Source organism: Sorghum bicolor, chromosome 3, assembly GCF_000003195.3.
Source record: "Sorghum bicolor cultivar BTx623 chromosome 3, Sorghum_bicolor_NCBIv3, whole genome shotgun sequence".
Lineage (NCBI taxonomy): Eukaryota > Viridiplantae > Streptophyta > Magnoliopsida > Poales > Poaceae > Sorghum > Sorghum bicolor.
Genome location: NC_012872.2, coordinates 51301868 through 51324675, shown reverse-complemented (window position 1 = coordinate 51324675; position 22808 = coordinate 51301868). Strand labels below are relative to the sequence as shown.

Here is a 22808-nt window from a genome sequence, read left to right as displayed (position 1 = left end):
ATAATTTGGGATAGATAACTTTACTAATTTTTGCAGCATATATGCCTATATATTTTGTAAGACTAATTAGTTGTCAGATAGAGTCCAAAGGGATCTCTTTCATGACTTAAGGGAGAGTATTGCCTGCACCATATAATTGAGTCCTGCCTGCCCCTACCTATCTATCTATGTCTAGGGGGTCTGTCTAGGTCGCTAGGCAGCGAGTAGGACTGTGCTGACTGCCGAGTTAAAGGGTAGGCACTAGCTAGAGCACCTAGAACTTATCTTTCAGAACCCAGTTATTGAGGCCATTAATTAGAGGTGCACACCAAAGTGAGTGATACTACAATTAAAGGCCGGGGCAGGCAGGCAGAGCTATATGCTGATCAAGCTAAGCTCAGCTAGATGCTTGTGTGCATCTATCTATCACTGCACAAAGTGTCAAGTGTGCATAGTGAGGGACCGTTGTAAGTGTGTAGTACATGATTTTTTTTTTGTTTTGGAAAAAGTAGTGTGTAGTCCCCCTCGCTCCGGCCTCCCTCCCTCCCATATATGCTTATGCTATGCAAATGCGGTGCACACACATCTATCCTATCTATCCGCCCTAGCTATTCCTTGGTTGCCCTCTTTATAAGAGCATACTTTTCCTCCCTGCAGCCTTTTCCTACTGTACACACACACACACAGGAGAGAGAGAGAGAGAGAGCCTACTGTACACACACACAGGAGAGAGAGAGAGAGAGAGAGAGAGAGAGAGAGAGAGAGATGTTTAAATTGCTCCCACATAGCAAATGCAAATCCAAAAGTTGAACCCTGTGTAGCTCGCCGCAGGCAGGCAAGGCAGGCATCTTCTTGTCCTGTTGCTCTTTCCTTGATCCATCCATGGACCAGCAGCTTGGTGCTTTTGCAGGGCTCCCCCTCCCCTCCATCTATCTATAGCGCGCGCGGTTACTAGTGCATGAATGCTCCCTTCTGCACCATAGCTGCTTGCATCAGCACCAGAGCTACCTAGCTGCAGCTCGATCGCGCGAGTACACTATTATCTAGTAGATGAACAGTGCAGTGAAAGTGTAGTGTAGTAGTGGTGGCAGCCATCCCCCAGTCCACACTTGCTCCTCCTAGCTAGCTAGCTAGCTGCTCATCATCACCACCGCCCTCCATCGTCCGACCTAGCTAGCTTTGCGTCGCGCATTAATCAAGAGGTATGTACTGTACGTTGCAATAACATTTCTTTCATATATTCATGCATATATGTTCAAGTTCTTCATCATCCGTTTAATATAATGCATGGCGTCTCGATCGATCTGTGGCCACCACCCCAAACGCGCAGCTTTCTTAATTTGATCGATCCATCCATGCATATACTCACATCTCATCATGCATGTGCTTCCTGATCAGATCAGCTAACTTGTCACGCCGATCCATCGTTTCTCAGTAGGTCTGATTCTTGCAAGCTAGATGGATCATAACTTCAGCGATATGATCCTGCGCGAGAGCGCATGGAGCGGCGGCGTGGTGGGTGCCGGCGACGGCGGGGCCGTCTTGCTGCCACCGGTGGAGGTGGTGGGGAACGTCGTCGAAGGCGGCAGCGGCATGACGGTGCTGGAGAGGCTGGTGCTCGACGAGGCGCTGGCGGCGGCGATCCTGGAGCTGCAGGGCAGCATCGTCCACGTCCAGCAGCAGGCGCCCGCCGCCTGCTGCGCCGGCAGCAAGGCGGTACCGGCGGCCGGTGGTGGCGTGGTTGGTGAGGAGGCCGCTGTCGCCTTCCCCTCGATGGCGATGGCGACGCCAACGCCCGCCTACGCGGACGTTGACGCGGATGTCCTGCAGCGACAGCAGCATCACCATCGCCATCACGGCGCGATGGGGATATCGATGCCTCCCGACTACGACCTCACACCAGCAACAACACCCGCTGTCGCGGTAACTGCTGCCGCGTTCACAGCCACCGCGGCGGTTGACAGCGGAGGCAACAACAGCCTCGTCGTCGGACGATCGCCGCCGCCGGTCTTCTCCGCCAGCTGCAACGAGACAACAGCGACGGCGGCGGCCGTGACCGCGACGACGAGCCTCAGTTGTGAACAAGGCGGCGGCGGAGGCGGTGCCGGTGGTGGCAAAAGGCAGCGCCGGCCCAACAGGAAGAGGAAGGCCGCCGCCGAGCGGTCACCTGTGGCGGTGGCGGCAGCGGCGGCACAAGAGAGCACCCTGTGCAGCCTCCTGGCGTCCGGTACCACCACCGCGGGCGAAGGCGGCATCCAGATCGCGTTCAGCACGAGCGCCGCCAAGAGATCAGCGAAGCCGTCGTCGCTGAGCAGCAGCGGCTCGTCGAGCATCAGCTTCGACGGCCGGAACAACCCCGCGGGCAACGGCGGCGGCGTGGAGGACTCCATGTACGAGCCAGACACGGAGGCGCTGGCGCAGGTGAAGGAGATGATCTACCGCGCGGCGGCGATGCGCCCGGTCTCGCTGGGCTCCGAGGACGCCGGCGAGCGCCCGCGCCGCCGCAACGTGCGCATCTCGTCCGACCCGCAGACGGTGGCGGCGCGGCAGCGGCGGGAGCGCATCAGCGAGCGCCTCCGCGTGCTGCAGAAGCTCGTCCCGGGCGGCGCCAAGATGGACACCGCCTCCATGCTGGACGAGGCCGCCAACTACCTCCGCTTCCTCAAGTCTCAGGTCCGGGAGCTGCAAACCCTAGACCGCCGGAACTATGGTGCCACTGCGAATAATGCCAACGACGCCACCGCCGCCATGGCTGCTGTTGGGTCGTCTTCGTCACTGATGAGCTATAACAATGGCAACGGTGCCATGCCCTTCTCCTTCCCGGCAGCAGGCGAAACCCTACGAGGATCAGTAGGAGGAGGTCTTGATCGACCAGCTGATTTAGTCATTTAGTTGGATGATGGTAGATTTGTAACACGCATGCATGTTGTTGTTAACCCTTTTGTTTATGCTCGCCCAATGTGCATGAGACCGATCCATCTTATATGATGTATTTCATCATTATTAGCTCAAAGACTAGGTAGTAGACGATGATGATGATCATATCGATGACGGAACCAATCAAATGCAACAAGGATGATGCAACATGGCTTAATATTACTATCTACTAGTTCATTATTATGAACTCTGTCCCCCTTTTATTATAGTTCCTGTCAAAAAAAAGGAGAAAAAAAATATCTCTCTTTGAAAATCAATTAGCCAACCTAATGCATGTGCAACATGTCTTCAGACTTGATTTGGAGATTAATGAATAAACTAAAATCCTTTTTCGCCGAGCACAAGGAAAAGGTCTTGGAAAGTTTGCCCCTTTTTCGAACTAGCTAGCTTTTCTAGGGTTATCGAGTCTAAGCAGCAGCAGCTTATAGTCGTCTCCATCTTTTCATGTGCGTGCATGAATATCCATGCAAAGCTGCATATGCTTTCCAGTGCGTGTGTGCTAGCAAGTGCTCAAGCTTTCCAAAGTCCCGATCCAAATGGTGATAGATGTGAGGAGAGATGAGATGAGAGAGGTCAGGGCGTGTACTTGCAGCTCTCCAAACACCATCATGGCACCTTTCTAACACGCATTATTATTGTTAAGCTGCTGATGGTAGCTGCTGTGCCTGTGATTGTGCATGCGTGCGTGCCAAAACCCTAGCAAAGCGATTCAAGGTTATGATAGGGCTATCATTACTCGCTTTCCCGGCGGCGTCGTCGTCGTCGTCGTCGATCGGAGGGAAGGCATCGCAGGAAAGCAAAAGCAGCGACGATAAAGCTACTGCTAATGGTATTTTAATGGCGTCGCCGAGGCGAGGAGGACGACGAGGACGACTCGTGGCGACGCCGATGCCGGTGCGTCGAGCCCCACCGGTCAGGGCCGGCCGGCCGGGGTGAGCTTTTTAGACAGGCCTGCTGCGCTGGGCAAGCTGCAGACGGAGGAGGAGGAGGCACACAGACACGCACACTGCATCAAAAGGGATGTAAAGGAATCATTCCCTTTCCCTTTTCATTCAATCCAGCGCTTTGTTTAAAAGGCAAGAAGAACGAGCGGGCGGGCCTGCCTTTTGCTCTCATCGGGCAGCGTGTCAAGAATTCTTGATAGGATGTGCTGAATCTTAATCCGATTCGTTCTACTGTTTTTCAATATTTCATTGATTATTGATTATTACTATATTACCATGGTGTCTTTAGCTTTGATTTGTAGGGTTAGTTCGAAATAAAGACGAGATAGACGTTATGGGTGTGCTCAGATTCCTATAATATAGTTGCATTCTAGGAATTACAAGACAAAATAAGAGAGAATATAAAAGACACATGTACTCTCGCTTTATTTCCGAATGAGACGCTATCATCAACTTGATTAATGGTGACTGATTGATAAATTAAAAGTATTTAATGCAAATCGGTTTTTATTCTCTAGAATGTATTATATTTTAGGATAAATTTTGAATACTAGAATGAACTATATTACAGGACGAAGGGAGTATCAACCAGTGAGTGCTGCTGCATGGACTGGAATCTCATAAGAAGCATAACCATTAGAAGTTCAATTTTGCTAACTAATAAAAATTATTTAACCATGTAATCTATTTCTATTTATTTAAAAAACTAAAATTGCACATATTCTACAATCTCTTATCCATCAAAAAAGATTTTATTAGTTACTATATATGTTTTTCCATCCATATCATATATAGTTTTTCCTTCAACTACATGGTATCTCAATTCGTCTTCAATATACATTTAGTTGAAGACTTAATTAGCTTAAACTATATGGTGCCCTTATTAAGGTTATAGCCCATGTTTCATGATGTCATAAATCTAAATTCTTTTCTTTACTTTAAAAATTCAATCTTATTATTTGTTGTCTCTTTAAGTTCGTGTAACTTTTGTTCAAAAATCTCCTTTGTATTTTATATATAAAAAAAATTTCATGTTGTACATTTCACTTTTATTACCATGATGACATAGACAATGACTTAGGGTTGCACATGCTACTAAGGATCGGTGGTAGGACTTAAAAGTGAGATCTAATAGGGGGCCAAAATGGTGCTAACTTGAAGAAAATTAGTCTTTAACCTTAATAATCATTGTTTATTCCAAGGAAATATCAAAACACTAGGAGGTTACACCAACCTTCATCATTTATCGAGATGTTGAATTTTTTTATCAAAGAATCATATGTGGTAATATTATTTTTATAAAAATATAATACACACATTATATAGTATGAAAAGTATACTATCAATATAGATATGTCCATTTATTTCAGTTAAAACATACACATGTGTATTTACTTTAAGTTAGTTATTCGTGTATTTATGTCATTAGAAGTTGATAATTTAGTAACATATTACTTGTGTATTTTATGGATAATGCAATTGTAGATTTGAGGGCATATTTTGTTTTATTTTTATTGATGGTAGAAGTGCAATTTTAGATTTAATAAACAATTATTTGGATTATCTATCATGCTAACATCATGAGCAATGTAGCTAGATACAAATTTATAGTGTTACTTTATATTATGTTTCATAATGGTATAGGTGGATAATATAGATGAAAATTATGGCTGCTTTATTTTATTTTTCATAATGGCAAAAGTGGATAATTTGTTAGAAAATAGAATAGATCTAATGACTATATTATTAATGATGGTTAGAGTAATGACTAGATCTTTCCAACTTTTTTGAGAATAGTAGTATTTATCATTTTGTCTAACATATCACATAAGGATTATCTTGAAATCAGTTGAACCCTTCAATTATTAAGAGTAAGATTTCCACCATCAACTACTGATGCTGGATACTATATACACTATTATCTTATCCTACATCAATATGGATGGCTATGAGCATCCCGATAGACAGGAAGTTGAATTTTTTAGCTCTTAAGGATGGTACCACTGACCTCATCTCTTCGTCTCTCCTTGAGTTTATTTTCTTAGGGAAACCTTCATTTTTTTAGTAGCTGCAAACTCTCCACATTCATGATATCTACACACATGTAGTCGTTCCTCAAGTAAGCTTATGCATCCTTGATCGATCTCCACATCTACTTTATATATATAGTCTTCCAAGCCACAATAAAACATTGTCATCAATCAGTAGTCATCAATAAGCAGTGATCGTTCATCATGAATCATATTCTTGGTAACCATAAGATTTGATTAGAGATAAAAGAAAATGTTGTTCTTTTGTGTAACCTATACCTCAATTATGAACTTGAATTACTATGGCATGAGTTGCGACTACAACTAAATAAAATGATGGTTGCATATATGATTTCTTGGTTTTCTCTATGTGTGGGGCATGAAAACATCTGGACTAAAGGAGTTGAGTAGCTTATTTTTGCTACACTAGTACCAATCCATTTCATCTTTATGCTCATTCTCCTTTTTGCACCGCCATTTGTTTTGTGTAGTTCAATAATTAAGGACACTTTTAGAATGCAGGATTTTTACAAGTGTTAGTTCATTTTCATAGAAAAGCATAGTAAATAGGAAGAAAAAAAATCCCATAGTATAAAAGGACCGAGTGGAGTAAGTTTATATGTCAAAAGCTTCTATAGCATTTAATTTTGAAGCATCCACCAGAGCTACTTAATGTAGATAGACAAAACATAGTGTAGTATAGTTGGTTATTTTTTTGTGTGGTGTCTAGAGTTAGTTGTTATATATTGGTGCCATTTCCCCTATCATACCGAAATCAGACTTTCTTAGAATAGCCACTTATATGAAAAAGTATGAAACAAACTAAACTTGGTTTTCTATTTGTTGAAGCAAAGGAATTTTGGCATAGCTCCTAAGGGAGTGGAAGCTCATTGATGTGAAGAGAACTTGTAATGGAGTAGCAAATGAATTAGCTGCTTTAGCTAGTGCATACTTGACCTCATTTTGAACAAATTGGGCTCCACCTATTCCTAGATAATAATGAGATCTCTTTAATCAGTGATTTTTTTTGAAGATTTACCGTTCCAATCTTGCTCTCAGAGGCACAAACATTGGCACATGTGTTTTTTTGGTAAAGGTGAGGATACGTGTATGTTTGTGAAGTTTGTCGTGTGCATGTGAAGTTGTGTGTCCATACTTTGTTAAGGAAAAAGGAAGAAATAAGATAATCATAGGGTTTGTTTGGATCTAGGGTGCTAATAATTAACCTCTATTTTTATATACTAAATAAGAGGGCTAAACATGGGCTAATTTTAGCCTAATAAAAGGTAACAAGAGTTAATTGGTGATCATAACCCATTAGCCCTAGCCTATTATATATTATAAGATGGGTTAATTTTTAGCAAGAGGATCAACAGCCTATTTTAAGAGTATATATAAGAAGCAAAAGAAAAATAGTCATAGTCAATATGGAAATTTTGAGCGGCTAGGAAAGCCAATCGTAAAGGGTTTGTGTAGGGACGGTTGCGGCGGACATTCTGAATGGGCCTAGGCCCACGTGCGTCAGGGATAGTCACAGTGGAAGGGAATCTAAGTTGGACTGGAGCCTGCTGGAGCGAGCGTGCTCTCGAGAAGCCCACCACTAGCAGCAGCAGCAGCGGTAGCAGCAGGCGCCATCCTGTCTCCTGTGCTGGCCCCGCACATGATGCATCATGCATGCATATGCTTTCCCTCCCAACGCCCCGCCCGAATCGGAACCAGCACAGCATCAGCATGTGTTGTTGTTATCCAGTACTACTACGAAGGAGGAGTACATGGCGCCCATCCGTTTTTTTTTTTTGACTGTCAAAACAGTTGCCAGCACAACAGCACAGGCAGCAACACGCGTGCGTATATATGTATGTTATCGTGATACGGTTGCAGGTGACGAGAACGTAATAAGTACTTGTACATGTTTTTTTTAGAGGAGGTGCCAAGTGCCATATATATATATATATACGAGTTGGTGATGAGAATGATCGAGGATAATGAGGGGCTGTTTAGTTGGTGAAATTTTTTGTAAGGTGCTACTGTAGTACTTTCATTTGTATTTAATAGTTGTTGTCTAATTATAGAGTAACTACATTCAAAAAATTTATTTCGTAAATTACAGACAAATTATAAAATTAGTTATTATTTTATTTATATTTAACCGCTCAATGCATGGAACTAAACAGGTCCTGAGCTTTTGCCATCGGCGTTGTTGATCCTTTCTCAAATTTCCGCAACTCTATAATCATCTCGTGGGCTTCTCTACTCAGCGGAGTTGTGCTACGCTACGAGCCTACACCGGTCCTGGGCTTCTCGCCCAGTGCGGGCCGCCGCTCCCGGCCGGCACCCCTAACGTACACGCACCGCCGGCACCGGGCTCGCTCTCGGTTCATGGGCCATTTTGCTTCCTCTACTTGGATTCCTAAAAAGAAAAAGAAAAACTCTCAAAAAAAAAACTAGTGTTAGAAAAAAACTAGAGTCTTCAATAAAATAATATGCATACAAACTTCATGCGGTTTTTCACTTTGTATATGCGACAATGTATGCGAATCCACTGGTGTTTAATTTCTGCACCTTTTCTCAAGCTTTGCATTCGGTTGCGCTGTTAGCGTATGCGTATACAACATCGATCTAGCAATTTGCTCTTTATTTTGACTTTGTTTTATATGGAACATTTATATATTTATTTGATTACGGACAATTTTGCTGCCCTCTCCATTTCAAATTAATGTAACGGGCGTTATTTTAGGGATTTAATTCACCTAATTAATTATCTCTTTTAAAAAATACTACCCTCTCTATTTCAAACTAATAGATCTTTTAGTTTTTTTATGTACATAGGGTCTGTTATGTATCTATACTTAGATATACATTATATCTTAGATACACAATAATGTGTAATTTTGAATGGAGATAGTAGTATGTAGACATTAGAAAACAATACTCGAGTTTCGTGTTTTACGTGGTTCTTTCTTAGTTTCAAGAAGGCAATAATGTGCCCTGAAATACCTCATCCGAGGAATTTATTTTTTTTTCAGAAGACACAATCCTCATTATCATTGTATTCCAACCACAACTTGTTTATGTTGAATTGACTCATGAAATACATTCTTTGATTCATGTTGTGGTGTCAAGCTCTAATCACGTCCGTCAGCATCGCCATCTAGGCCTTTGGCACAATAACCTATGGCGATGAGATGTGTTACCTCAATGCCAACCCCCTGATTCAAAGACGAGTTTAAGACATCTAGAGGTATAAATGTGAATACTCTTTTGAAAATGGTTAAAATTGCAGGTACAATTCATCAACTAAAACGACCTAGATTTTTCCACAAAGGGGAAAATCCACAGGTTCAAATTATAATGTGATAATTCATAAATTGAACTATCGCATTATCATATATTAGCTGTTATCATAGTCATACATTGTGAAAAACAAGATTACAACACATTGACTTACAACACTTGGTCAACAAACCTATTTACAATGTTTTTCTAGTAGAAATACACGTGGGTCTTTATCAGAGTTGATGTAGCGCATCAGCGGTGAAGGCTCCCCCTTCACAGACAATCATCAGAGTCGGGTAGTTTGTCAGCAAGCGTAGCCTTCATCTCCGAACCAAACTTGAGTGTGGGAATGAGACCACCTAATCCTTCTATTCCCCATAGATGTCATTGTAGATCACATCCAAGACCTGCTAAACAATTTTCAGTATGATTTGTACTGGCCACTGGCTCCCACCCTATGCTTTTGCGTAAGCTTTGTGGTAAGTGAAATGCAAAGGGTAGATCAAGATGCCTATATGCGGCTGTAGGTTTTCTATGCATATTCATCAATATTTTATAAATAATAATTCATCAAGTTTTAATCCATCTCAACCACACATACATCCATCCATACCATCACACACATCTCACCACACTCTCACTCTCTAGGCGGCAAGTATGACTCCTGCTTGTGCCTTGCCTCAACGGCCAACGCTAGATCCAACACCAAACCTAGGGGAAGATAGAAAGGACTCTGAAGGGTCGAGATGGCGGACTAGAGGGGGGTGAATAGTCCTTTCTTAAATTTATTGCGCCGGCTAACCAAAACAAATGCGGAATTAAAACTATCGGTCTAGCCAAGACTACACCCCTCTATCTATGTTCTCTAGCACCTTGAAAAAAATTCTAAACAAGCAAGTAAGGTGCTACCTTAGCAAGAGCTCACCTAACCAATTCTATGAGCAAGGTCACACAAACCTATGCCACTAGTACTTTGTAAACCGGGGAGCTCCTACACAACTAGTAAGCAAAAGCACAAAGCTCCTAAACTCACTAGAATGCTCAATAACAAGGCAACCAATGCCAAATTAGAGAGCGCAAATTACTTAGCTACACAAACTAAGCAATGTGACTAACAATGTTACACAAACCAAATTAGTCACGCAAGAAAACTACTTCTAGGTACACAAGCAAGAAGGTAACTAGCAAGCTACACAAGCTAACTAATTACAAGAGCAACTACACAAGCACAAGTATATGAATGTAAGAACAAGCTTATGTTAGGGACTTGCAAACCAACGGGAAGAACAATGTTGACACGAGGATTTTCTCCCGAGATTCACTTGGTTGCCACCAAGCTACGTCCCCGTTGTGTCAACCAACACTGGTGGTTCGGCGGCTAAGAGGTGTTACACGAACCTCGTGCCCACTAGGACACCGCAAGAACCTACCCACAAGTGAGGTAGCTCAATGACACGCACGATCCAATAGAGTTGCTCTTCGCGATCCCCGTGGGGTGAGCACCGTACCCCTCACAATCTCTTCTCCGAAGCACCGCACAATCTCCTTGCGTGCTTCGACGGAGTCACAAGCCACCAAGCCGTCTAGGAGGTGGCAACCTCCAAGAGTAACAAGCACCACTGGCTTGCAACACGAACACCTAGTGCCACTCGATGCAATCTCTCAATGCAACGCACTAGAATCACTCACTCGCTATTGATTCACACTCTTGGAAGCACAAGTGAGTTAGAGGCTTTCCTAGCACTCCCAAGCATGGACACTAAGTCCCAAGGGTGCTCAGCACAAGCCAAGGCCGGCCACCACTTCTATTTATAGCCCCAAGGGCTAAGCTAGCCGTTACCCTTCACGCGTCTGGTATTGACCAGATCAGCGTCCGGTGCTCTTGACCGTTAGAAAACTAGCCGTTGCCCTCAACGCTGATAAGGCACCGGACTCTCACTTTTAAACACACCGAACGTGTCCGGTGTCACACCGGACCTAAACTTAGGGAGCGTTGCGAAAAGTCACAGCACCGGACGCACAACTCGGACGCATTCCGGTCACACCGGAACGCGTCCAATGTGCACCGGACTTAAACACAGAGAGCCATAAAAACTGAGTTTGCACCGGACGCTCGACTCGGACGCGTCCGGTGTCAGACCAGACGCGTCCGGTGTGCAACGGACGCAAACTCAGAGAGCTACTTGTGGCAGCGTCTTCTGTGGACGATTTACACCAGACTCAACACAGAGAGTCAGGTAAAAATTGAGCTCACACCAGACGCTCAACTCGGACACATCCGACCTCATACCGGTCGCGTCCGGCCTCACAACGGACGCGTCCGACCTCACATCGGACATGTCCGGCCTATACGGGCTGCACGAAACGATCTTCAACTTCTTCCCTTGCTTCCATGTGCTAACACCAAAGTGTTACAACACTTGTGCAAGTGTGTTAGCATTTTCACAAACATTTTTCCAAGGGAGTTAGCCTCTCAAACTTGCCACGCCACTTGATCCTAGCACATATGCAAAGTTAGATCGCTCAAGTGGCACTAGATGACCGATATGCAAACAAGTTTGCCCCTATTAAATAGTACGGCCATCTATCCTAGGTCATAAACTTCTATACACACCTATGACCGGTGAAATGGAAATACCCCTAGGTTATACCTTTGCCTTGCGCATTCTATTCCATCTCCTCCAATGTTGCTGCAACACATGCACCAACCAATCACCAAATGATATGATCCACTTTATATCATCACGTGACCGTATTGGTTCATCGATCTTGACCTCACTTGCTCTTCACCGTTGCCTCAGTCCATCGGCGCCAAGTCTTGCTCAAGCTTCACTGTCACACGCGGTCTCTCGCTTCAAAGCCTCCGACTTGCCCTTCACTCTTACAACCGGTCCATCAAGACAAGCCTCATCTTGATCTTCTCCACCTTGGTCACATGACTCCATGTTATGTCTCATGTGCAATAAGCTCCTCCATCATCACATCATCACTTGTGGACTAATCTCCTGTGTATCTCACATAAACACTATTAGTCCACCTAAGTTGTCACTCAATTACCAAAATCAAACAAGGACCTTTCAATCTCCCCCTTTTTGGTAATTGATGACAACTCTACAAAGATATGAAAAATAAGCTTTTTCAAGCTAGCACTTTACACAAGTGTAAATTGCTAACTTGATTTGGATTTTATGCTACTTATCCAACATTTAAGCTCTATGTCAAGATTTGGTTAAGCACCATAAAACCCAACTAAGTGCTAATGTGTATAGAATAAATCTTTGTAGCTTGATACCAAATTTGATATCATTTGAAGCATTCAATGTACACCATCCTTAGCACCATGAGTAGCTAGACAGCAAAAACACTAGAAACCCCATGAGATCAACATTAAAATCAAGGGTCTAGTCTTTTCTTGAAGAACACAAGTCTAGCTACCAACCTATGCATGCTAGTTATCATATCATCAATCAAGTTCTATAACTAGCATACACCACACAAGCAGACATATTTGAATTTAAAACTTATGTAATGCAAGCAAGCACATGAATATGCACAAATCAAATGCAAACAATCAATGTTCATGAGCTTGCTCCCCCTACTTGTGTGCTTCTCTTATCCAATACTTTTGATCCAACTCTTTTCCTTAATGTTGCTCCCTTGTCCATGTCCATCTTTGATCTCTCCCCCTTGAAACGTATCTTTTGTTGTCGAACTTATCCCATGATCATATCTTTGTTCCAACTTCTCCCCTTTTGTCAACAATTTCCATAAAAGGTATGTGATACCAATTAAACCTTGATATCAATTGAAAAAGTGTGAATCTCATTGTGACAAAGGATCGCATTGGGATAGATGGTTGATGGTTGAATCTTGTATTTTTGATGAACATCACCATATGTCTTGGAATGACATTAATTGAATTGCTCTTGAGATACCACATAGGATCTTTGACCTTGATACCATTTGGTGGGGCACTCCCCCTATGTCATAGCATGGGTCATTCACTTGTCAATCTTGTTGGTGAGGGAACTTCTCTTTGCTTGATGATCACTTAAAGTTGAGGATCACTTGTGGAACCACCTTCTTGTATGATAGATATCATATGTACAAATGTGATATCATTTAAAAGATCTTGTCTGATACCATATGGAAATCTTCTACCAATTGAAGGTCTTCTAGTATGGAACCACTTGTTTGCTAACTTGAACATTTGCTATCATCATCATGAGTACCATTTGTTGGATACCAATTGAAGAAACATTTAAGTCTAGATATGCACTTGCATTGTTGTCTTGTTCTTGTACTCTAATCACTATGAGCTTCTAAATGTTAACTTGAACTAAGTTGATTTGCTAAAGCTTTCAAGTCCGGTTGAACCAATGACAAGCTTTTTCACACCTCACATTAAGGGTTATCTTGCTAATGTTGTACTTGTCACTTGTTAACCATCCAAAATAGATCAAGTACTTGGGTTCACTAGCTCATGAACAAACTCATATACATACCACTAGATCAACTAATCATTCAAGCAATAGTGGTAGGTTATGAATTCAAAACCTTTTATTTGTCATGCATGATCCTATTAAGCATGTACTATATGCACTAGCCACATACTAGTAAGGAATGAAATGATCATGCACATTACAATGATACCTTTGCTATGTTGGAGAAGAGGATAGTCACACAGATTCCAATTCATTTCTCCAATAGCAATGTGAAGTCCAATTTAAAATCTTGGTGAAGACCAATTTTCAATGCCAATTGATAGATCAAATCTTCACCCATATGAAATGAAAACCACTTTATGATCAAGTGCACTATCTTGTTGTGGTTGACTTGCTTCTTCTTTTGACCATTGCTTGCATGAGAGAACTACCAAGAATATCACTTGAAATAGCATGACTAGCTCTCTTTTGGGTTGTTGCTTGCTTTCTTGATCAATCCTTTTGATTTCTCCAACTAAGTATCTCAAATGTCCTTTAGATCACCACTTCCATGTTATCCTTCCAAGCACCACACTTGGTTTACCCACTCCTCGGGCGGCACGCCCCTCACATAGGGAGAAGTGACCTCTCTCTAAAGAACCATTCTTGACACCCACTTGAATTGCCTTTGATAGATTGATTCAAGTGATGGACTTAATATGATGAGTAACCATGAATCCTTTTTTTAAGTCCTTTTCTTTCTACTTGTTTAAGTCCTTTTCTTTCTACCAAATGATTTCCCATAGTTACTAGAACTTAAACGTCATCTTCATCTTGAGTTTGATCTTGATCTTCAATTTGAGTACTAAATGTGTACACAAAGTACATTCCACAATCAAATGCCCTTGTACTCATTACTTGTCATGCTTTTAGAACAATTCAAAACCAAACTTAGGTGCCTCAAATACTTATAATCATGTTTCCAACTTGAGGACCTTTCAATTTAAGTGACTCTAGATCAATCAAATATTTGTCACTTTTCTGACAGATTCTGTACCCTTTAAAGAAATATCCATATCTCACAATGTACAGATCCAAATACCACGAAATTTGGTAGAGTTGTGATTCACTAAGTCATCTAGCAGCTGTAAAAATTTGAGCTTCATTTGACTTCTAGATTGCTACCAGATTTCAATTCTTCCACCACTGCTACATGCTGAAAACTGCTGCACTATAGCTGATAAGATCCACTCCAAAACCGAAGTATCCCTTATCCAATTCTCATGAAATTTCTACAGCATCTTCTATGATAAGTGTACAGCATGTGTACCAAAATTCAAGCCATTCCAAATAGATGTTATCACTCAAACTCAGACTTGATCTTAGCTAGCTCAGGTTTTCAATATTTGGCAGATTTCAAGTAATTGAGCTATACTTGTTCAAATTGAACCAAACTTGAAATCAACTTGATTGAATACTTTCATAAGACATATCCATTCAATCCACTTACTAAAAGTCATCTCATGAACTTATTCAACTCAAATCAATCCAAACTTGATTACTAATCATTTTATCCATTCAATCATCTTATAGCAAGCAACATTGCATATATCCAATTCAATCAACTCATATGCACCCAAATGAATGTGATCAATCAGAGATATACCTTGGTTAGCTCATGATCATCTAATTTGCAAGCTTCAACTGATGTAATTGCAAGTCATCAAATAATCCAATAAATCACCACAACTTGAATGTGACACTTGTATGTTGTAGCACATTTGGACTTCCCTTTCTTGTCATGACATTGGGTTTGAATGTGCACTAGGCTTCAATACTTGGCTCAATCATATGATGAACAATATAGACTCAATTGAATCAAGTCTCCAATGCCGATGGTACCTACACACATTCATCCACTTTTTGATGGTACCCAAACTAGTTTGGGTCCTCTCAAGTTAGGAGCAACATACTTAGGCATAGCCTTAGTATGAGTATCGGGATGTTTTGCAATAGCAACCATAGAGATACCATTACCATCCTTTCTAAGCATAACAATATCATCAATTGAAATAGGCTTAGAAATATTACCTAGGGGACATGAATGAGCCATGTGTCCCCTTTCCCGGCATAAGTAGCAACTTCTTTTGGATTGAGCCTTTTTTTCCTTGCTCATGTGTTGCTTCTCATTGCCTTGCCTCTTGAGAGTTTCTTGAGCCTTCTTCTCAAGCTTGGAAGGACACTTCGAGGTAAAGTGTCCATCATTCTTGCACTCAAAGCATTTAATGTGGGAGAGGTCTTTTGATGATCTTGATTGTCTATCTCCCCTTCTTGTCTTCTTCTTCATCATCCCCATGTCACCACAATGATGGTTGAACTTGACTTGAGCTTGAGGCTTCTCTTCTTGCTCTACTTGTGGCTTTTGTTGAGGCTTTTCTTGTTGCTTCACCAATTGCTTGGTTGGGCACATTGAGGTGAGATGACCCCAAGTGCGACACTTGAAGCACTTAACATGCTTTAGCCTCTCTTCTTCCTTCATCTTCTTGAGCTTCTCAATGTTTGGACAATCATTTGCAAGGTGTCCCGCTTCATGACACCAATAGCACATGGTGTGAGAAAGCTTCTTTTGAAGTAGCTTCTTCATCCTCTTTTCTTACTTTCTTTCGCCCTTTGTCATCTTCTTCTTGAAGCCAAGGCCATACTTGTCACCATAGATTCTTTGAGTCTTCAATATATGCTCAAAGGTGACTTTTGAATTATAGCACCTCTCTAGCATGTTGCTCAAATTCTTCACTTCTTTTTTGAACTCATTGTTCTCCTTCGAAAGGTTAGTCTCACAAGACATAGAAGTAGAACAAGCATCTAATTGTGAAGAACATGGCATAGATAATAAATCATCACAAGAGGTGGATACATGCTTCTTGCCTACATCACAAGGGTTAGTAACAATATCTGATTGATCATTTGACCCAAGTGATGAGCTCTCACTAGTTTTAGTTTCTTCATGAGAAAGATTCTTAGTGAGAAAAGCATGATCTTTTACCAAGTTATCATGAGCAACACAAAGTTCCTCATGAACCAATTTTAGCTCTTCATGTGAACAAGTAGTAACATAAAGTAGATGTTTTTGTTGTTCACATGCGGTCTTTAGAAATGAGTTTTCATTTTTCAATTTATTTGTTTTTGCTAACTCATTTCTTAAAGCTTTTGAGAGTTTGCATACAAGCTCAAAATTTGGACCATCACAATCAATAATCACATCACCAATATATACCTTAGTGTCACCATGTGACATGAAGCAATGTGGTGATGTAGAAGATGAGCTTGTGGAAGCATCACTCTCATAGCCATCATCTTCATCATCAAGTGTGCATGAGGTAGCATCATCATTTGCATCACTTGTGGCATCATCATCATCCTTGTCAAGTGATCTTGTGGTAGCACCATCATCACCATCACTTGACCATGAGGTGGAGCAATCCTCCACAACCACCATGTTGTGGTCATGCTCAACAACCTCATGTATATCCACCTTTGGCACATCATCTTCTTTGGATATCGCCCCATATTTCTCATTGAGAAATACCCAAATCTCATGGGTGGACTTCATATCCATGATCTCACCAAATATGTTATCTTTCATAGATGAGTAGAAGATGTTAGTAGCTTGGCAATCAAGATGTAGGCATTTCTTTTGCGCTTGAGTTGCAACCATTTATCAATTGCACAAGAAAAGCCCACATCTACGATCCACCACATTTGAGGAGAAATAAACTTAAAATTGCATTGCATCCAATTTCTCCACTCTGCAAAGTGTGTGCCATCAAAAATGTGTGGACACTCAACATCTAGCCCATAAGCCGCCATCCTCTAGGGTCGGTGAAGACCACAAATGAGAGACCTAGCTCTGATACCACTTGAAGGGTCGAGATGGCGGACTAGAGGGGGGGTGAATAGTCCTTTCTTAAATTTATTGCGCCGGCTAACCAAAACAAATGCGGAATTAAAACTATCGGTCTAGCCAAGACTACACCCCTTTATCTATGTTCTCTAGCACCTTGAAAAAAATCCTAAACAAGCAAGCAAGGTGCTACCTTAGCAAGAGCTCACCTAACCAATTCTGTGAGCAAGGTCACACAAACCTATGCCACTAGTACTTTGCAAACCGGGGAGCTCCTACACAACTAGTAAGCAAAAGCACAAAGCTCCTAAGCTCACTAGCAATGCTCAATAACAAGGCAACCAATGCTAAATTAGAGAGCACGAATTACTTAGCTACACAAACTAAGCAATGTGACTAACAATGTTACACAAACCAAATTAGTCACGCAAGGGAACTACTTCTAGATACACAAGCAAGAAGATAACTAGCAAGCTACACAAGCTAACTAATTACAAGAGCAACTACACAAGCACAAGTATATGAATGTAAGAACAAGCTTGTGTTAGGGACTTGCAAACCAATGGGAAGAATAATGTTGACACGAGGATTTTCTCCCGATGTTCACTTGGTTGCCACCAAGCTACGTCCCCATTGTGTCGACCAACACTGGTGGTTCGGCGGCTAAGAGGTGTTACATAAACCTTGTCCCCACTAGGACACCGCAAGAACCTACCCACAAGTGAGGTAGCTCAATGACACGCACGATCCAATAGAGTTGCTCGGGGTGAGCACCGTACCTCTCACAATCTCTTCTCCGGAGCACCGCACAATCTCCTTGCGTGCTTCGACGGAGTCACAAGCCACCAAGCCATCTAGGAGGTGGCAACCTCCAAGAGTAACAAGCACCACTGGCTTGCAACACGAACACCTAGTGTCACTCGATGCAATCTCTCAATGCAACGCACTAGAATCACTCACTCGTTATTGATTCACACTCTTGCAAGCACAAGTGAGTTAGAGGCTTTCCTAGCACTCCCCAAGCATGGACACTAAGTCCCAAGGGTGCTCAGCACAAGCCAAGGCCGGCCACCACTTCTATTTATAGCCCCAAGGGCTAAACTAGCCGTTACCCTTCACTTGGCAAAAGTCGACCACACCGGACGCGTCCTAGTTCACACCGGACGCGTCCGGTATTGACCAGACCAGCGTCTGGTGCTCTTGACCGTTAGAAAACTAGTCGTTGCCCTCAACACTGATAAGGCACTGGACTCTCACTTTTGAACATACCGGACTCGTCCGGTGTGCACCGGACCTAAACTCAGGGAGCGTTGTGAAAAGTCACAGCACCGGACGCACAACTCGGACGCGTCCGGTCTCACACCGGACGCGTCCGGTGTGCACCGAACTTAAACACAGAGATCCTTAAAAACTGAGTTTGCACCGGACGCTCAACTCGGACGCGTCCGGTGTGCAACGGACGCAAACTCAGAGAGCTACTCGTGACAGCGTCTTCTCTGGATGATTTAAACCGGACTCAACATAGAGAGTCTGGTAAAAATTGAGCTCGCACCGGACGCTCAACTCGGACACGTCTGACCTCATACCGGACGCGTCCGACCTCACAACGGACACGTCCGACCTCACATCGGACATGTCCGGCCTATACGCGCTGCACAAAACGATCTTCAACTTCTTCCCTTGCTTCCATGTGCCAACACCAAAGTGTCACAACACTTGTGCAAGTGTGTTAGCATTTTCACAAACATTTTTCCAAGGGAGTTAGCCTCTCAAACTTGCCACGCCACTCGATCCTAACACGTATGCAAACTTAGATCGCTCAAGTGGCACTAGATGACTGATATGCAAACAAGTTTGCCCCTCTTGATAGTACGGCCATCTATCCTAAATTCGGTCATAAATTTCTCTACACACCTATGACCGGTGAAATGGAAATACCCCTAGGTTATACCTTTGCCTTGCGCATTCCATTCCATCTCCTCCAATGTTGATGCAACACATGCACCAACCAATCACCAAATGATATGATCCACTTCATATCATCACGTGACCGTATTGGTTCATCGATCTTGACCTCACTTGCTCTTCACCGTTTCCTCGGTCCATCGGCGCCAAGTCTTGCTCAAGCTTCACCGTCACACGTGGTCCCTCGCTTCAAAGCCTCCGACTTGCCCTTCACTCTTGCAACCGGTCCATCAAGCCAAGCCTCATCTTGATCTTCTCCACCTTGGTCACATGACTCCATGTTATGTCTCATGTGCAATAAGCTCCTCCATTATCACATCATCACCTGTGGACTAATCTCCTGTGTATCTCACATAAACACTATTAGTCCACCTAAGTTGTCACTCAATTACCAAAACCAAACAAGGACCTTTCAGACTCCTCTCACTAGTCAAGCAAAGTGGAAACATAGGAAAGGTCCATAGCCAAAAAGACGACATATGTATCAATCGATCAATCAGAAATTGTACAGAGGTTTACACTAACCACAAGATCACCATCATCGACGATCCGACTCGTCTAGGCTAATGCCGGGCTACCTTCCAACTAAACGCGATGCCACCCTACCACTCAGGACTGGGGCCATACCGGAGTACCACCGGTATGATGAGACTGTGAGGTGTAGCATCAGGCCCCCAAAGGTCACTATGGTGTCTTAGGAGGGTGTGGGTCCTCATGCCCGACTGCACCATGTTATCTTCCTAGAGAAGATTGTTCCTGTAGCTATTGCACGGACAAATCATGCGCTCTCGACCCAAACGCACATGGTGCTTTTTCACAACGGCAATAAACTTTCTCACATGTCCCAGAAAAGTCAAATTGTTGCTGACCCATGGTATCTTATACATCCACTCTTCCCTGTCCATGATGATCGCGACCACCTTGCACACACAAAAGTGAGAAAAGTAAATGAAGCCATATGAAAACAGTGGAAAGATTAAGAAAAAACATGTGAGTAGCCTTAGATCTAGTTTTCTCTCTCCATTTGGATCTAGATCTAGATCTAGCTCAAACCACCTAAATAATGCAAAAGAGAGAAAATAAGAGTTAGAGAGTAAGAAATCCACCTCTTGCAGTGCTCTCTTCACCAAATCAAAGGGCAAAACCTTCTCCCCTCTAAGTTATCAAATTTTAGGGTTTTGAGCTCAAAACCCTAATAAATGGAGAAGGAGCCACGGGGAAGAAGAAGGGGGTTGTTGCTACTTATATAGGCATAGCCTTAACCGCGGCGGGCACATTAAAGAAACCACCACGGTCACTTATTAACCGTGGCGATTGTTGTTAGAGCAACCACCATGGTTAAAACTTAACCGAGGCAATTGCCCTAAAGCAACCACCATGGTTAGATTGGTTAACCATAGCGTTCACTATAACACAACCGGCACAGTTAATATGTTAACCATGGCGGTTGTCTTAGGTCAATCGACACAGTTAATAGGAGATTAACTATGGTGGTTGTGATATAGTGACCGCCATGGCTTACCTATTAACTGAGACGGTTTCCAGGCCGGCAGCCTGGCCTAGATTAACCGAGGTGGGCCGCCAGCCCACCCGCCTCTATGGCCCAAAACAAAAGGTCTCGTAAAAGATTTTAAGTAGTGGTGTTATCAACTATGTCTCCAACTGATTGACCTCAACATGAAGGCTAATCTTTGCCAGTGAAACGAAGAACACAAGTAAAAACTCGAAAGACGCAGCTCAATAATTAGGGCAACTGCAGATGAATGATTAAGTTCTCAAAGTGGGGGTCTCACAAACCGATGAACGACGACTGTCAATGGACAGAATGATCTAAGCAAAACCCAAAACCTAACGACAGTGACGATATATGATTATAACTGTCTTAGGGTCGTCGGACAACTGCAGATGAATGATTAAGTTCTCAAAGTGGGGGTCTCACAAACTGATGAACGACGACTGTCGATGGACATAATGATCTAAGCAAAACTCAAAACCTAATGACGGTGACAATGTATGATTATAACTGTCTTAGGGTCACCGCCTACCTTGGACACACCCACTTAACAGCCTCAAAGTCGATACAGAACCCATGGGACCAAAAACAGTGACGCAACACTTGGACATATTTTGGACACTGACTTGTTTTGACAATTCCTGTTGATTCTGAAGGCCTTTTGATGTGTGACCAGTTGCATTATATTTCTTATCAAATTACTTTCCAATGATATATGGATCATCGAAAATGGACTCCGGATGTGTCCGTGTGACCAGTTTTATGGCAGACTAATCCTGGAGGCCGAGGCAGACTCAAATTCATGTTGGATTGGGCCTCCGACTTCCGTTGGACGTCCTTGCCGGTCATCTTTGCCTTCATTGCTTCGTTCAACTTCCTCATGAGTCTCTCCAATGTTCTTAAGAAATATAACGTGAGCTCACCTTTCAATTTAATTGGCGCATTCGAGGTCGAGTCATTGGACCTTGCATATTGATTGAAGGATCAACAGGTGCATTCAAAGGAGTGATGTCCTCATCAACCATCTAGGTCCCTAACTCTCGAATTTTGGTGTTATTCTACACCGCAAGTCAAAATTGAACAGAAAAAATACTGAGCAATACCGAACAACGTTCAGTATCATCCAGTCGTACACCAAGAACCACGAAATACTGAAACACAGGTACTGAACAATACTGAATTTTGTTCAGTATAACACTTTGGTGTAGAATAGCACTTATATATATATATATATATATATATATATATATATACACACACAACTAAAAATTATGAAGATGACCCATCTACCACATCCATGGTGAAGCCATAACTCCCCTTTTACTGTATCATGATAGGCTATCCCATCAACCCAGGCCCCACTCACCCATGCATGCAAAATTGTTTTAGCGAATTAAAAAAGTCAGAACTCTTAAACCGAACATATAAATTAAATTTCGATTACACCATTAAATTTCTTATAACAAATCCTTTAAACAAGATCACACATGGATATATTTAGATAAAATTTTATTAATGAATATTTATCTCTACAACTAAAAATTATGGAGAGGATCTGTCCACAGCTCTCATCCCTTTGGTGGTCTTTTTTACTGCGCGATGACACGCTATCTCATCAACCTAGGCCCCACTCACCTATGCATGCAAAATTGTTTTAGCGAATTAAAAAAAGTCATAACTCATAAACCAAAGATATAAATTAAATTCCAATTGCACCATTAAATTTCTTATAACAAATCCTTCAAAATAAGATCACACATGTATATATTTAGATAAAATTTTATTAATAAATATTTTGTCTTATAAAAATAAAATATTTTCTTTTATTAAGTAGAGACA

At 42.4% G+C, this 22808-nt stretch overlaps 1 protein-coding gene across 2 annotated transcripts; it reads left to right on the top strand.

The window, feature by feature from the left end:
* Positions 422–3099, top strand: LOC8078191 (putative lysozyme-like protein). Of its 2 annotated transcripts, none has more exons than XM_002457973.2 (2): positions 422–1181; positions 1418–3099. In XM_002457973.2, the coding sequence occupies exon 2, from the start codon at positions 1438–1440 to the stop codon at positions 2869–2871; it is 1434 nt and encodes a 477-aa protein (XP_002458018.1). In that variant the 5' UTR covers positions 422–1181; positions 1418–1437; the 3' UTR covers positions 2872–3099. The 2 variants fall into 2 exon arrangements, with proteins under 2 accessions (XP_002458018.1, XP_021311497.1); XM_021455822.1 differs by having other exon boundaries at positions 1415–3099.

Bases quoted from the DNA above. Each gene is read 5' to 3' on its own strand.
- LOC8078191 (XM_002457973.2), top strand. From the start codon at position 1,438: ATGGATCATAACTTCAGCGATATGATCCTGCGCGAGAGCGCATGGAGC.